The sequence below is a fragment of the Rattus norvegicus genome, chromosome 4 (genome assembly GCF_036323735.1).
Source record: "Rattus norvegicus strain BN/NHsdMcwi chromosome 4, GRCr8, whole genome shotgun sequence".
Taxonomy (NCBI): Eukaryota; Metazoa; Chordata; class Mammalia; order Rodentia; family Muridae; genus Rattus; species Rattus norvegicus.
The window spans coordinates 142,664,423-142,678,630 of record NC_086022.1 but is presented as its reverse complement, the minus strand read 5'-3'; the positions used below and the strand labels follow the sequence as shown (position 1 = coordinate 142,678,630).

General features: G+C 43.3%; 1 protein-coding gene and 1 long non-coding RNA gene across 3 annotated transcripts in view; one reads left to right on the top strand and one right to left on the bottom strand.

The window, feature by feature from the left end:
* The window catches only part of Sumf1 (sulfatase modifying factor 1), an 81,961-nt gene that overhangs the window by 38,096 nt on the left and 29,657 nt on the right, over positions 1-14,208 (top strand). For both annotated transcript variants that reach the window (XM_039107827.2, NM_001108639.1), the window contains exon 7: positions 6,513-6,626. In XM_039107827.2, the coding sequence (XP_038963755.1) occupies positions 6,513-6,626 (114 nt within the window). The remainder of the gene's footprint in view (positions 1-6,512; positions 6,627-14,208) is intronic.
* Positions 2,635-5,868, bottom strand: LOC134486831 (uncharacterized). The gene is made up of 2 exons (XR_010066253.1): positions 5,010-5,868; positions 2,635-3,051 (listed from the first exon to the last, which is right to left on the bottom strand). It is a non-coding gene; the product is annotated as an uncharacterized LOC134486831 (long non-coding RNA).

Here is a 14,208-nt window from a genome sequence, read left to right as displayed (position 1 = left end):
CCTTTAGGGTGCATTTTTTATGACTATATAATGCACACTATAAAAGATCTAGAAACAGACTATCAGGATAGAGGAGAAAGCTAGACTGACCTGGAATTCTACTTGTCAGGTTCATCTCCATCAGCGTTTTGGTCCCTCACCTTCCACTCATTTTTAGGTTAATGGTGATGGTGATGTCATGTAGAGGTTCCAAGCATAGTGCTCCGTCATCATGCATGGATTTTCTCATAAAGAGTGTCCATTTAACTCTTGAAGATGGCTGTTGGTGTCCCTGTGACATTCTGAGGCACAGCGATGTAAACTCTTGCTCCAGATTACCCAGCCGGGAAAGTGACCACAGCTGATACAAATCCCAGCTTGGCTTGTTCCTAAATCCTATGATCTTAACTACCCTTTCTGCCAGCATGTCTATCTCTGGTATATATGCAGCATATATATTTTATACATTGCTTTTAAATAATATTAGATACAATATTTTAAAGATTTTATTTTTAGTTATTTGAATTATTTATCTGTGTAAGGGTATGGGCAGGTGTCCACAGAGGCCAGAAGAGAAAGTCGGGTCCCCTAGAATTTGAGTTGTTATATGTAATCAGTTTTAAGCCGCTCAACTTAGGTGCTGGAAAGTGAACTTGGGTCCTCTGGAAGAGCAGTGCATGTGCTCACCACTAAGCCATCCATCTCCCTGGCCTCTGATGGAAGCTTGGAAATCCCACTGCTTCCCCGTTACCATAAGGAACATTTTATCTGTCACTCATAGAGCATGATCAAATTGCCTTTCACTGGCTGGATAACCTGTCATATAAATACATCCTAATTTGCCTCTGTTGTAAATTTGGGTTATTTTTTACTTTACTATTACTGCAGTGGACATCTTGTATATTCATATTGAGCATCTCTGATTTAAAACAAACAAATAAACAAACAAACAAACAGATTCCCAGCAGCAATCAATGGCTAAAGGTTGAAAGATATCTCTCCATTCTCCTGCTTTACTTCCTCTTCCACCAGGAATCAACCCAGTGCCCTGTCTATGACTGAGCATTTGTTCTCCACTGAGATACACTCCCAACCTAGAAAACTTTCTTGGCTAAGTTGTGTTCAGTAGTGCCCAAGGTATGTCTCCTTTCATTGATGCAGACGAGTTCTTCTCTCTTGGAGCTTTTACCAACAGTGCAGTAATGAAACTATGTTTAAAACTCACCTCAGTTTATTTGTGTTGCTGTAACAAAATGCCTTAGACCTGGTCATTGAAAGACGGGAACGTGTCTCACAGATCTGAAACTGGCAGCCTTAGTAACATTGGCATTTGTGTTGCACTTTGGAGGAACTAGAAGTGCCATATTCTCCTATGGCCAGAGCCAGAATAGTAATAGCATACTCCCTTCAACCTTGAGCCTGTCCATAAAGGAACTCATGCTATCACTCATTTCTTAGTCACTTCCTCTTAGCTGTGTGGAATTGAGGACTAAGTGTCAGCATGAGTTCTGAAGGGATACCATTCTTCAGACCAGAAGAAGACATTTCTATTTCTCTTAACACAACGAGGAAAGACGTTTTGTGATGTAGAAATAGCCCATAACTGCCTGGATTTGTTAGAAAGAGATATTCTCTCTCATTCTCTCTCTCTCTCTCTCTCTCTCTCTCTCTCTCTCTCTCCCTCCCTCCCTCCCGCTGCTTCCCTCCTTCCCTCCCTTCCTCTATACCTCCTTATCTCCCTTCCCTCCCTCTTCCTCCTTTGTCTTCTTAAAATTTGCATTTTTTCCTCAAGAAAATCTTGCAGAATGTATTTATACATTTGACACAGATATGCTACTTGGAATATGACCAAATGGTTAGGAAATTTCAGCTTGAAAACTAAATAAATGAGAGTAAAAGACCAAGAAATTCTGGGAAAAGAGAGTGAAGAGGCACCTGATCCAAGAGAAACTGAAACTCTGCTGAGCTGTTGTTGGCACTGCAGTGTTTGGAGCAGAATTTAGTTAAAAACAAGTTGCTTGAGAATACTTAGTCTTCTGTAAGCACATGATGCATTCGTGTTTGTATCCAATTCCATGTATGTGAGTTACATATATGTTAAGCCAACACAAACTGATGGGAGACGATGCATTATTCAGCAAGGCAGAAAAGGCAAATCAAGCCATCTGGTAGCTGGTTCCTCCTAAGTTTCCTTCAGGAGAGCTGCTCCTCTCCCAGAACATAGTTTTATTTGTAAAGCATTTGAAGTCTTGGGAGGCAATGATTTCTACTTTTCTTCATGCTTCAAATGGATAACAACCCAAGCCTTTTAGTAGGAGCAGCCATGGAGCGAGGGGTCCTCTTGGCCAGCAGAAGTGGTGCTGGAACAAAGTGTCAGGGCTGAGCGCTTGCCTAGCAAGCGCAAGGCCCTGAGTTCGTGGTGCCTGATGTGAGTGTGTGTTAAACTCCGGGAAAGGCCTTGGTTGTCTGGGCCAGTTGAACGTTCCGTGTGTAAAGATATCTGCCACTTAGCATCATGATCTACGTTAAGTTAGATCCCTGGGATCTAAGTATGTTAGAAGAAGATTGACTTTCATTAGCTGTCCTCTGACTTGTACAAACAGTGTGGTACATGAGTGGGCACGCACACTCTCTCTTTTTTTCTCTCTTTCAAAAGATGTAATTAAAACGGTGTTAGTTGTTACAGAGCACAGGGCAGAAGCTTCACCTGTAGGTGCAGGTAGCACTAAGATGGATAGACTGTCAAACTCATTTCCGACCTTCTCTGGAGGAGAATACATGAAGGAGCCTGGCAGGAGTGAGACCTTGGTGGGAGGGGTCTCCCTCAAAGCATGTGGTGCCACCTACAGCAGCTGCAGTGAGCCCTGAATTGGGATCACTGCTCAGATGGGGTAGACCTTAGTTGTTATAGTAACAGCATTCACATTAGAGCTGTGAAGGCCAAAGTACAGAAGTGTCCACGTGCTCAGCTGTTGAACAGGATCGCTTTGTCCTTAGAGATGGGCAGGCTCCATTCCAGAGGCGCAGGTGACAGCTACCATTGTCTCTGTTGTTTGAAGACGTCTATGGTAGCTATAATGAACCAGATCAATAATGTAAGCCCTAGTCAATTTTAGTAAGAGGCTACAATAAAACTGCTTTGGACACTTACAGATATTTCCTCTGATTACCACCATAGTATTGTATGTATATTTAGTTAAGGGAGCTGAAAGAAGAAGGAGGAGGAGGAAGAGGGGGGAGGGGGAAGAGAGGAGGGAGAGAAGGAGGAGGAGGAGAAGAAATAATGAGTCATTTCTGGGTACCTTTGTAAACAACATAAAGTTCAGAGGGCCTGGTACACACACACACATACACACATACACATACACACACGAGACAGAGACAGAGACAGAGCAATATGAGATAAGCACTCTCTGCAGATGTTTATTTTATTACCTTTATTGTGGTTCTGGGGATTGAATCTAGGACCACCCTAGCACTAAGCTACACAAACCCCTTCCATTGTTTGGTGTTAGTATTTGGCAGAGAGGTCAGCAGGTGTCTGTAGAACTTATCTAAAGACATTGTCCCCCCAGTTGCCTAGATAAAATTGTTACAGTTACCAGCAGCTCTAAGGAACCTATTCTGATTAGACTTGAACAACCATGAGGGAGGCTTCTGATGGGTCACAACTATGTTAGTTGTCTTTAAGTGGAGTTGATGCATATACAAAAATGACCTTGGATTGACCCAAACTGTCCTTTATATTGTCTTAGCTAGGGTTTCCATTGCTGTGATGAGACACTGACCAAGGCAGCTCTGATAAAGGACAAGATTTAATTGTAGCCGGCCTACAGTTTCATTACAGTTTCTTACAGTGCACTATTGTCATGGTGGGAAGTGTGGCAACATCCAGGCACACATGGTACTGCAGAGCGAAGAATTCTACATCTTGATCCAAAGGCTGCCAGGACTTCCACACTGAGTGAAGCCTGTCTATAGGAGACCTCAGTGTCCATCTACACAGTGATACACTTCCTCCAACATCCTCACACCTCCTCAAATAAGGCCATACTTCTTAATAATGCCATTACCTATGGCCAAGCATTTAAACACATGAATCTATGGAGGCCAAACCTACACCAACCACCACAATTGTCATCGTGCTCTCGAGGACAGGAATTTAACTTAGTGCTTTGTTCTCATTTTTAAGACAGGGTCAGGCTAGCCTCAGACACCTTGAGCCACTGAGCATTGAGCATTTTGAGCCTAAGGAGCTGAGTGGAGATTTTGCTATTCCATTGTTACACCATCTCTAATTCATTTTTGGTTTTAATGCTTAGTAGCTCATGTGCCTGAAAATCAGCATTTCAAGAAGGTTTTGTCTTTTCCACTTGTTTTTTCATCTGAGGTTCCTGGGAGGAAGCTTTGGTTAGTTAGTGTGATTCATACGACCTTGACCGGTGAAAATTTCATTTCCCATACTGACGTACTCACATATAATGAGCTAGTAATTAAGAGGACACAAACATCCAGATTTATTTCAGATATTCTCTTATTTAAAGGGGGAGGGCAAACCTTTGATCAGGCCCTGTTACTTCCCTGTTGAGGAACAACAGCACCTACGAAGGTTAGCATGGATTCTTGAGAGCACCTCTGGCTTCTAGAAGCCTGGAGATGGATTCCTTCCTCTAGAATGTATTTCAGTTTCGTATTCCCCCCGCCTCATAGTGTCTTCCACTTCTCCCCACAGCCTACCCATCTCTTCTCTCTCATCCCTTCCAGCTTAGCCCAGGGCTCTCTCTGGGCCCCCATGCTTTATAGCTTATGCTGTGGCCTCCCCTCTTTCTTGTCTCTTGCATTTGGATCGCAGAGCTCTGTTCCAGGGCATGCTTACTTAGATCGTCCCCCTGGAGTTTGTCCCTTGGAATTTGTGTGGCCTTTTCTCTCCTCATACTTTCTTTGTCCCATTCTGTTTTGTAGAGCTGTATTAAGAGAGAACAAGAGTGAGTGTGAGTGTCTGATGTGGCCCCAGCTGGCCTCAGACTCACCATGTACCAGGAGAATCTTGATTCTTCTGCCTCCGCTTCCCAAATGGCGGGGTCGCCTGCATGCCCGTCATGCCCAGCTCTTTAGAGCTGAGTTGTAGTTTGAGGCAGTCTCCTTCTTCTTCCTTCATTAAACTCTTTAAGAGCTCATTTGCCTCCGAGACCCTCCCTGCCTGTACTGGCCGCACATGGCATTTCTGAATGAGCCAAGGCTGTTTCCATAGTGAATGCTCATTACGGAAGCAGCATGGTGGGGGTTTTGACTTTCCAGCTCATCTCCATGAACTGCTTGCAGTGTGCCTTCCTAACTTGGATTAAAATGCACTGAATTGCCCAACCAGCAGATGCTTCCGTATTCATGGGTAGATGTAACCATCTGAAGCCACTTAGACATGAATGTTAGTGTATTCATTCTTACAGTCTTACTTCTTCATTATGGAAAAGTATGAATTATGAAAAGAGAAAAAAATCTCCGAAGATAACAGCCTTTATTATCACAAACATTTTTTTAAGTGTCTATTGAAAAGAAGGCTAAAAGGATTTTTCCCCAAGGATTTTGGTTTTGTTTTTGCATTTGCGACTTTGTCTTTTTATGATATCCCCCTCTTCCCTGCCTATTGTTGGGACCAAACCTTGGACTCACCTCACAAACTCCTCCACTAAACCCTCAATCCTGGTTTGGAAAATTTTTAAATCATGAAACTGGCCAGCGACCTGAATTCACTGTTGTTCAGTCTGGTTTCTCCTCTTGCTTCTGTCTTACAGAAACTGCACCTTGCTCCATACTGTGGGTGTTACCCAGTACTGTCTGACCTGCCTTTGAATTGTGCATTATTTTTTGATGGATGTATAATTTACTGCAGATTACTGCATTCCAGAGCCCTGCTGTTTGAAACAAATGGGTTAATGAGCTACCATTTTCCTTCTTTAATGACAGGGACGGAAGATCAAAGAGAAAGTGGTTAACTAGATGGAGCTTGTGGAGAGGGCAGAGTTAATGTGGAATCTCTGGTGCTGAAAGACACTATTTGGCTGGAAAAGCTGCTTTTTAGTGACAAGACTTTAATTGACACTAATAGGACATTTCTGTTAATGATTTTGAAGACCTGAATACTGTTTGTATACCCCCACATACTCATACACACATGCACCCTCTCTCCGATACTAGTAAAGCCTTGATACTTGATAGTTAGTATCTTATTTCTATTAAAAATAGCATCACCAGTTCCATGCCATTTAATAAACTTCTCTTAGGTTTATAAACTCCCTTTGAATGCTCAAAAAAAAAAACAAAACAAAACAAACAAAAAAAAAAACAAAAAAACAAAAACAAAATGCAGAGGGGACCGAAATTTTTATATTTAGTTTCCCAGACTGGTTTTTGGTAGGTGGGCAGAAAAATTGGTATTCAGATTCTGAAATAAATAGGTCTTGGTTCATTCATGTACCAGAGAGATTTTTATAGCAAGGTGAAAAATTGATCAGTATTGTTCCCTTTATTTTTAGGTTGATGCCTTTCCTCCCAATGGCTATGGCTTATACAACATAGTGGGGAACGCATGGGAGTGGACCTCAGACTGGTGGACCGTTCACCATTCTGCTGAGGAAACGCTCAACCCAGTGAGTATCTTGTACAAAAGGCTTGTATCTTGATGGGGTTGATGCTCATCCTCTAAGCAGACAACAGCAAGGATTTTGTGCATTTGTCTTGACATTAACCTTCCATTTCCCTGAAAGAATACCGTGTGCATGTCTCTTGTTTCAGCTTTAGAGCCCTTTATAAAAATGTCTTATTTTATGTGCCACTGGGTTGTGGTAATGGTAACTATTTTGGGGTGTTTACCTCTTCATCTCATAGATTTGAACAAAGTGTGGTATATAAATTGACTGCAAAAATTCATTAATGTTTTAATATTAACAGTTAAGATACACAAGATGGTCTTTTTCATGAAACTCCTGCCTGCGTTGTGATAGGTTCATATTTTGATTCAGCAGTGTTATTTGGAGAAAATGAGAATGGGTAGGTACCTGTTGAGTGGGAACTCGAGCCACTTCGTGGTTGTTTCAGGAGCCTGTCATATGACAGGAGAATGGACCCATTTCTCAGAAAAGAAGACTGCCTTGTCCCTCTAAGTTTTATTTACTCTGTCTCTTTTTATATTTGTTTATTTATTTACATCCCAAATGCTGCCCCATCTTAGTCCTCCCTCACAGAGACCCTTCCCTTTCCTCCCTCCCCTTCACCCTTGAGAGGGTAGGCCTCCCTCTGGGTACCCCCCACCTTGGTTTGTCAAGTCTCTGTCAGAGTAGGTGCATCCTCTCCCACTAAAACCAGACAAGGCAGCCCTGTGGGGAACACATACCACAGTGAGGCTACAGCTTCAGAGAAAGCCTCTGCTCCAGGTGTTGGGGTCCCACATGGAGACTGAACTACATATGTGCTCAGGGCCTTGTTCCAGCCAGTATGTGTTCTTTGGTTGGTGGCTCACTGTCTGAGAGCTCCCAGAAGTCCAGGTTAGTTGACTTTGTTGGTCCTCCTGTAGGGTTCCCATCCCCTTCATTGACAAGTTCCTTGCCTCTAAATCCATGCTCTCCAGTACCGTCATAAAAATTTTGGACAAGCATGTGTTTGCACAGTGACTCCTTTACAAAGAACATCTTTGAATACTTGTCTCTAAGCACTCTGGGGATGGGTATTCATCAAGCTGACCGAAGAACACTATTGAAACCAGCCCTACTGGTAATGCTGTATGCTAACCTTTTACAGTGCACAGAAGACAATGATGAAGAACATTAATTCTTTTGTTGCTTCTCATGCAAAGGTTAGCCAGTTTAGAGTTATTGAAAAACCTGTTGGACTCCATGCCTCAGGCCATTTTCATACTGTTCAGATAAGTTTCTGTTTGATATGCTTAATTTGTTTTCACAGAAAAATATGTGGGCTATTGATGAATAATCCAAAGATGTATATCTACCTTTTGGGGAGTGCAGATGAAAAAGATGAATTCTTTAGAAACTCTACCCGCCCTTTCTTTACCCTTCTGGCAGGACTGGTGGATGTAGTGGTCAAGTAACCTGTGTCCAAGGGAGAATACGATTGTGCAGACTTGGGGGGTCTGTGCTTGGAGCAACGCCTTCTCCCCACTGGCAAGACGTGACTTGGCATTTGCTGTCAGAGGCAGAAATAGATTTTCCCTGTCAGATTAAAGCATCTGCATGCTTGGAAGGGACTGCACAAGGCTCTAGAATCTTGGCAAGTTGTGACTGTCTCTATCTGAGCATCTGGTGTGGAGCTCAGGGCTCATTAGCTTTCACTCATGTAATGGCCTGACTTTCTCCTAAGGATTTGTAAAAGAATTCACATTTTTCCTTTCAGCTGTTACAGGCTATTTCCTGATGTCACTCTTGTTCTGTGAAATTGTCCCATTTATTCTAGTCTTTGTCACGTGACTGGCCTCATTTGTTTTCTGATTTGATGGGGTTGTAGTTCATCCAGTTTGAGCACTAAACCCCCAATCATTGATGCCATCATGGGGATCTTTATATCTCTCTTTATGCAGCAGACATGCTGTCATCAGTATCTGTCATCAGTCTCCCAGATGAACTCCTTGCCTTCGCTCTATCTGCTGCCTTGCATCTCCAATGGTCTTCATGCAGACTAAATCTAATACTGCTACTTTTCCACTCAGTTTCATGCATGCTTCTCTTTCTCTTTCTTTCTCTCTCTTCCTCTCTCTTCCTTTCTCCCTCTCTCCTCTCTTTTTCCCTCTCTCTCCATCCTTCTCCCTCCCCCTCACCCTTTCTCTCTTTTTGAGATGTAGTCTTACTGCATTGCACAATCTGGCTTAGAGCTCACGATATAACCCAGGCTGACCCAGTATACCTGGTTCTGAATGGCTTCTTACTGTCTGCAAGATAAAGAAATAAATATGACTTTGCAAGCCAAAAATGGTTTAGCCTTTGCTGATCTCTTCTTCAGACACAATTTTCAGTTCCTTTTAAAATTTTTAACTGTGAAATTTTATATAAGTCCAGAGAAATACGGAAAGAAATACAATAATTGGAACCTGGGTAGTTGCTTTTCTCTCTTTTAAACCTGAGAAAGAGGATAAAAGAACAAAGGCTGTTTTCATCAGCACTTGGTGTTAGTATTTGATACTTCAGCTGCTCTGGTTAGTGTTTAGTGCTATTTTTCTGTATTTTTTAGTCATTCAACATATTTTTTACTCTTATTTATGTGTACGAGTACTTTGCCTGCGTGTATGCGTATGCACCAAGTATGTGTGTGTTGTGCACACGGAGGTAGGAAGATACCTTGCAAGTGGAGTTGCAGACTGTTGAAAGTCACTGTGTGAGGGCTGGGACTCGAGCCCCTGCCCTCTGAAGAGGGAAGAGTGTAACCATGACCTGACTCTCAGCCCCACACTTGGCAGTGTCCACCTCCTAAGAACCATCTGCCTTTCTTTTGTGCTTGTTGTTTGGTCACAGCTTGCTGTCATATGAACATAGTTATTTCTGACTGACTACCAGACATCTCTTGTGGAAAATGGAGGTGGTTTTTTGAATTCTAGCTGGTGCAGTCTTTCTCTAGACTTTCCCTAGACCTTTGTCTTTGTGTCACATTAGCCTAACAAGTTAGGAACTGAAGCTGAGCTTTAGTCCCTCTCAAGCCCACTGTCAGTTCACCTTGGCTCTTCAAGGTACCAACTGAGAGACAAGGGCTTTGCTGTGGAGGGCTCTGAACTCTAAATTTTCTTTTCTTAGGCCGGAGTGTTGGTAGTTTCTTAGGTTGGTAATTGCTCAGCGTCCGCTGCCGTTTGGATCGGCAGATCCCTTGGGAAGTCTTCTTTCTGGGATTTGGCGCTGCAATTCTTGCAGCTGTAGAGGCTCACCTGGCTTGACCAATTCCTATTTTTCTGTGAGGGCCTAACTTGTTTGCCTTTCTTCCCTAATGGCTTGTGTATCATTAGTGCTTGGCACAGAGCCTGGAGCATAACCATTAATCCCACAGTAATGTCCGTGCCAGAGCAGGCAGACCTGGGAGACTCCAGTCGCTGTCCAAATTCCAGGTGGTCAGAAGCAAAGTTAGAAATAGACATCTTCATGGAGAGTAGACATTTTAACCCAGAACCTGACCGTGTCAGTGCCCGTGCTCGTGCTGGCTTCAGGACTAGCTCATAGCAGATAGCCTTTAAAACTGCTCTGGAGGCTCGGGAAACGTCAGCTTTTGCTATGCCCAGGTTATTCAGGAAATATCTTTCTTATTCAGTAGCTTCTAGGTAGGAAAAGTTAATCATTAGTTTTTGTTTTATTGAGCTGTCATGTATAGCAGCAGTCTGTAGAAACAGCCTGGCATACTTTATACACAGAGTTCTAAGAGAAAATGACATATTTGGCCAAGCGCCATGAGGATCAGTTCAGTTCACTGTTTTTTTTTTGTTTTTTTTGTTTTTTTTTTTTTTTTTTGCATCTGTCCATCTGTCAGTCCTCTGCAGGTACTGGCAGAGCACTCTTATAGACAACCCAAAGTGTGGCCATTTGCTGTGATATATCTTAACCACATTAAAATATCCAAGTTAAAAAACTTAATTATATATTTTTTCTCGTTTGCTTACATCTGTGACAATATATAGTGTGTTCAAAAAAAAAATGTAGAGCTAAAACTAGGTAAGGGATTGTTTAACATTCAGATTTCCTCTGCTTGCTGAGTCACTATGGCTACTAGGTACCATGCTGACAGGCCTCTGATGGGATCGTGTGATTTATGCTGTGTTTCTGATTCTAGGAGGAACATACTTATATTGAAACAGGCTCTCTTAGCTTTGGTTGGTGCAGTCCTTAGTCATCTGTACATACAGACCTGGCTCATGCTTCCGTGCTTGGGACAGTCCAGACACATTCTTCCCTTCCTGTCTGCCAAGGCTTAGGTAGACATCGCTTTGGTTTCTTTGAGCATGGGTTTTGACTATATACCCCTGACAGTCAGGAAGTGTGTGCCTTTTCTCTGGTCTGTTTTGATGGGGGAGGGAATTGATCAGGGAGGCTGTAAGCTCCTCTTTTCTAAGGGTTTCTCTCTGAACCCTTATCTATCTGTGCACGGCACACTAAGTAAATTGGAGCACACACCAGTCTTCTGGTCTGAGAGCAGCATGGATAGTATCTTTGCTGATTTGTTGAGTCTTCCCAGATAATTCTTCACTATTGCTTGGTGGTTCTTAGGGCTCAGACTGGCTTTACTCTGTAAGTCCTAAATGCTATGCTTGATCGTCTCTCCTCCATCAACCCTTCTGTGGCCTCCTACCACTCACTGCACATAGACCAAAACCACATGCGCTGAGTGTCTGTCTGTCCCTCTGCATGGTGCCTTCATAGGCATGTTCATTCATCAAGCACATACTTAGCGCCTGTCTATACTAGAAACAGGAAGTTGCTTTGGGATGTGTACCTGCTAGAAAACCATTGTTCATGTGTCTTCCGTGAGTATAGTCTGGGATATGAGAGTTCAAAGTGGAAAAAGTGTGGAGTTCTTAGTAGTTAGCAAATGCCTAATGAGGGCCAAGGGCAAAGCAAGGTGACAGTACTGTTATTGGCTTCTCAAGACTTTTAAAAAGTAATTTTCTGAGTGTGGAAGGACACATGGGAGGGTTTGGAGGGATGAAAAGGAAGAGAGAAATATTGTAATTAAATTATCTCAAAAATGAAATAAAAGTATGATTTTTAACTTTGTTCTGGTAGAAGCTGGAACTCTTTCTGGAGGAAGTGCTTGTGGGTATCCACTGCTGTTGTGTTTCTGCTGGGTGGAGCTTTTCTCACAGCACAGAGAACTGTGAGACACAGAGGTCAGTGCGGATGTCCACAGTTCCAGCATCTGGCCCCTTTGCTACATTTGCAAACGTGTTACGGGGCGTGTGGATTCACAAGTGAAAGGCTGACTGCCAGTTCTAGTGCTACCGTGTCCTCCCTGCCTGCCTTGTTAGGGAATTCGTCATGCAGGACTCACTGGTAACCCTGAAAGCTGAGGAAACTCCCGGCCAGCAGGAGCTCTCCACCTCGGGTAGGAAGCTGCCTTATGAAGCCTCTGACAGAAGGTGCTCTGTCCAGCCAAAGCCTTTCTGAGAGTATTAACTCTCTGGTTCTTGTTCTGCTCTCTCCTCACCTGAAAGCTTTTCAAGTTCCTGAAGGCCCCCATGGTCTTCCCTTTTCTGGGTCAGTATCCCCCTTTCTTTGATTCTATCTGGTGTAACTTACAATTCAGGGAAACTCAGTTACCTTCTCTTGAACCGCGTCAGAGGGGAGAAAGTCCAGAGCACATAGAGAAGCACACTGAGTTGCCTGGAACTCGGAGTATTTAAATTTTGGACCTGGGGAAATTTACATATACATTTTGCACTATCTCAAGGGTGGAATCCAAGTGTGCATATGAAATGTTTCCATACCATACATAGCTTACACAGTAGCCTGAAGGTGATTTAAAATAATATTTTAAACAAATTTGTATATGAAACAGCTCATGCAATGGAACCATCAGGCTTTCGGTATACGATAAGTGGAGAGGACATTGAACAGAGAGAGCGGAAGTGAGAGCTTTGGAGCATGAGAGTCAGCCCATGTTGCCACAGTTCTCACTGGGTAATGGAGCTTTCCCTGCTGAGGGGTTGACACAGGGATACAGGGGATAGGCCTTGCTGTCAAAAGGTTCTTTGGAGGAAAGCATTGAATGCTAAGCAAATCAAGGTCCACAGTGACCAGATTTCCGTGTATATGTTGGAGCCTGGATGAACTGTTTGTTCTTGGCTATGGGAGCTATGATGACATCTCTAGAAGAGGCCTTTTAGATGATGGCAGCACATCACTCTGCCAGATTAGTGGGATCCAAAGATAAGAATGGTGGGGCAGGGCCTTTTAAAGAATTTAAGAGAAGCACAGGTCCCCCTACTACACCACACATACTGTTTACAGTTTCTTTGGTGCCTGGAGCCCTCATCTTCCGTTTACCCTCACCCCTGAACACAGTACCTTAACTGTCCCTGGCGTGTGAGCGCACTTGTTTCCTTTCTCTCCTCACTTGCCTCTGTATCCCTACCCCCTTATAGGAGACCTAGAAATGAACATAGATTTCTTTTAGTTAACTAGTTAGGGGCTTTAGAGGGTGACTTACAAATGATGTTCCTTACTTTCATCTACTTAGTAAAAGGGCTTTCATGAGCCTTGTCTTTCATAGTGTATGACAGTTGATAGGACTAGCAATGCTGAGTGAAAAGAGCGAGTCCGCCAGTGGGTGCTTGTTGTACTCAGTAATGTGCACATTCTGTTGTACACAGTAACGACTGTGGTTAAATAATGGAATAGAGAGGTCAGAAGCTGTGACTCCATTTGTAGTGTTTAAAATGCTATGTGGCCAGAGTCATTTCACCCTTGTTGGGCTTACTAGTCCTTCATTTGTTGTCCTGGTTGGTTTTGTCAGCTTGACAAAAAGCTAGAATTTCTTGGAAAGAGAAACTCCAATTGAGAAAATGTCTCCATCAGATTGGCCTATAGGGGGGTTGGTGATTTAGCTCAGTGGTAGAGCACTTGCTAGGCAAGCGCAAGGTCCTGGGTTCGGTCCCCAGCTCTGAAAAAAGAAAAAAGGGGAAAAAAAAAAAGGACTTGCACCAGATTGGCCTGTAGGCCAATCAATGGGATGGATATCTTTTTAATTGGTGATTAATATGGTAGGGCCCAGCTCAGTAGGGCTGGTACCGTCCTGAGCACGGGATCCTGGGTGTGTAAGAAAGCTGGCTGAGTGAGCCATGGGGACAAGCCAGTGAGCAGCGCTCCTCTGCTTCAGTTCTTCCTGAGTTTGTGCCCTGACTTCCTTCCGTGGTCTATGAGAGTTCTAAGTGAAACCAGCCCTTTGTTCCTCAGGTTGTTCTTGGTCAGTGTTTTATCACAGCAGTGGGAACCCTGACTAAGATGCCTGTAAATTGCCTTAAGGATGTAGCAAGTCTCAGGGAACAGGCAAGGTAGGCCACTGTTGCTGTTGACTGGGAGAGTGGACAGCCATGAAGATGGTACAGCTGACGGTCTAGCAGTTGGGAAGATAGCTTGTACATGATTTAAATGGAGGTCAGCATACAGGTATCACTGGGTGATAGAGTAGTTTTGGTCAAGAGGATGAAATCCTTGATTCTGCTTCCTGCTCTGTGAAAGAAAACGAACAAAA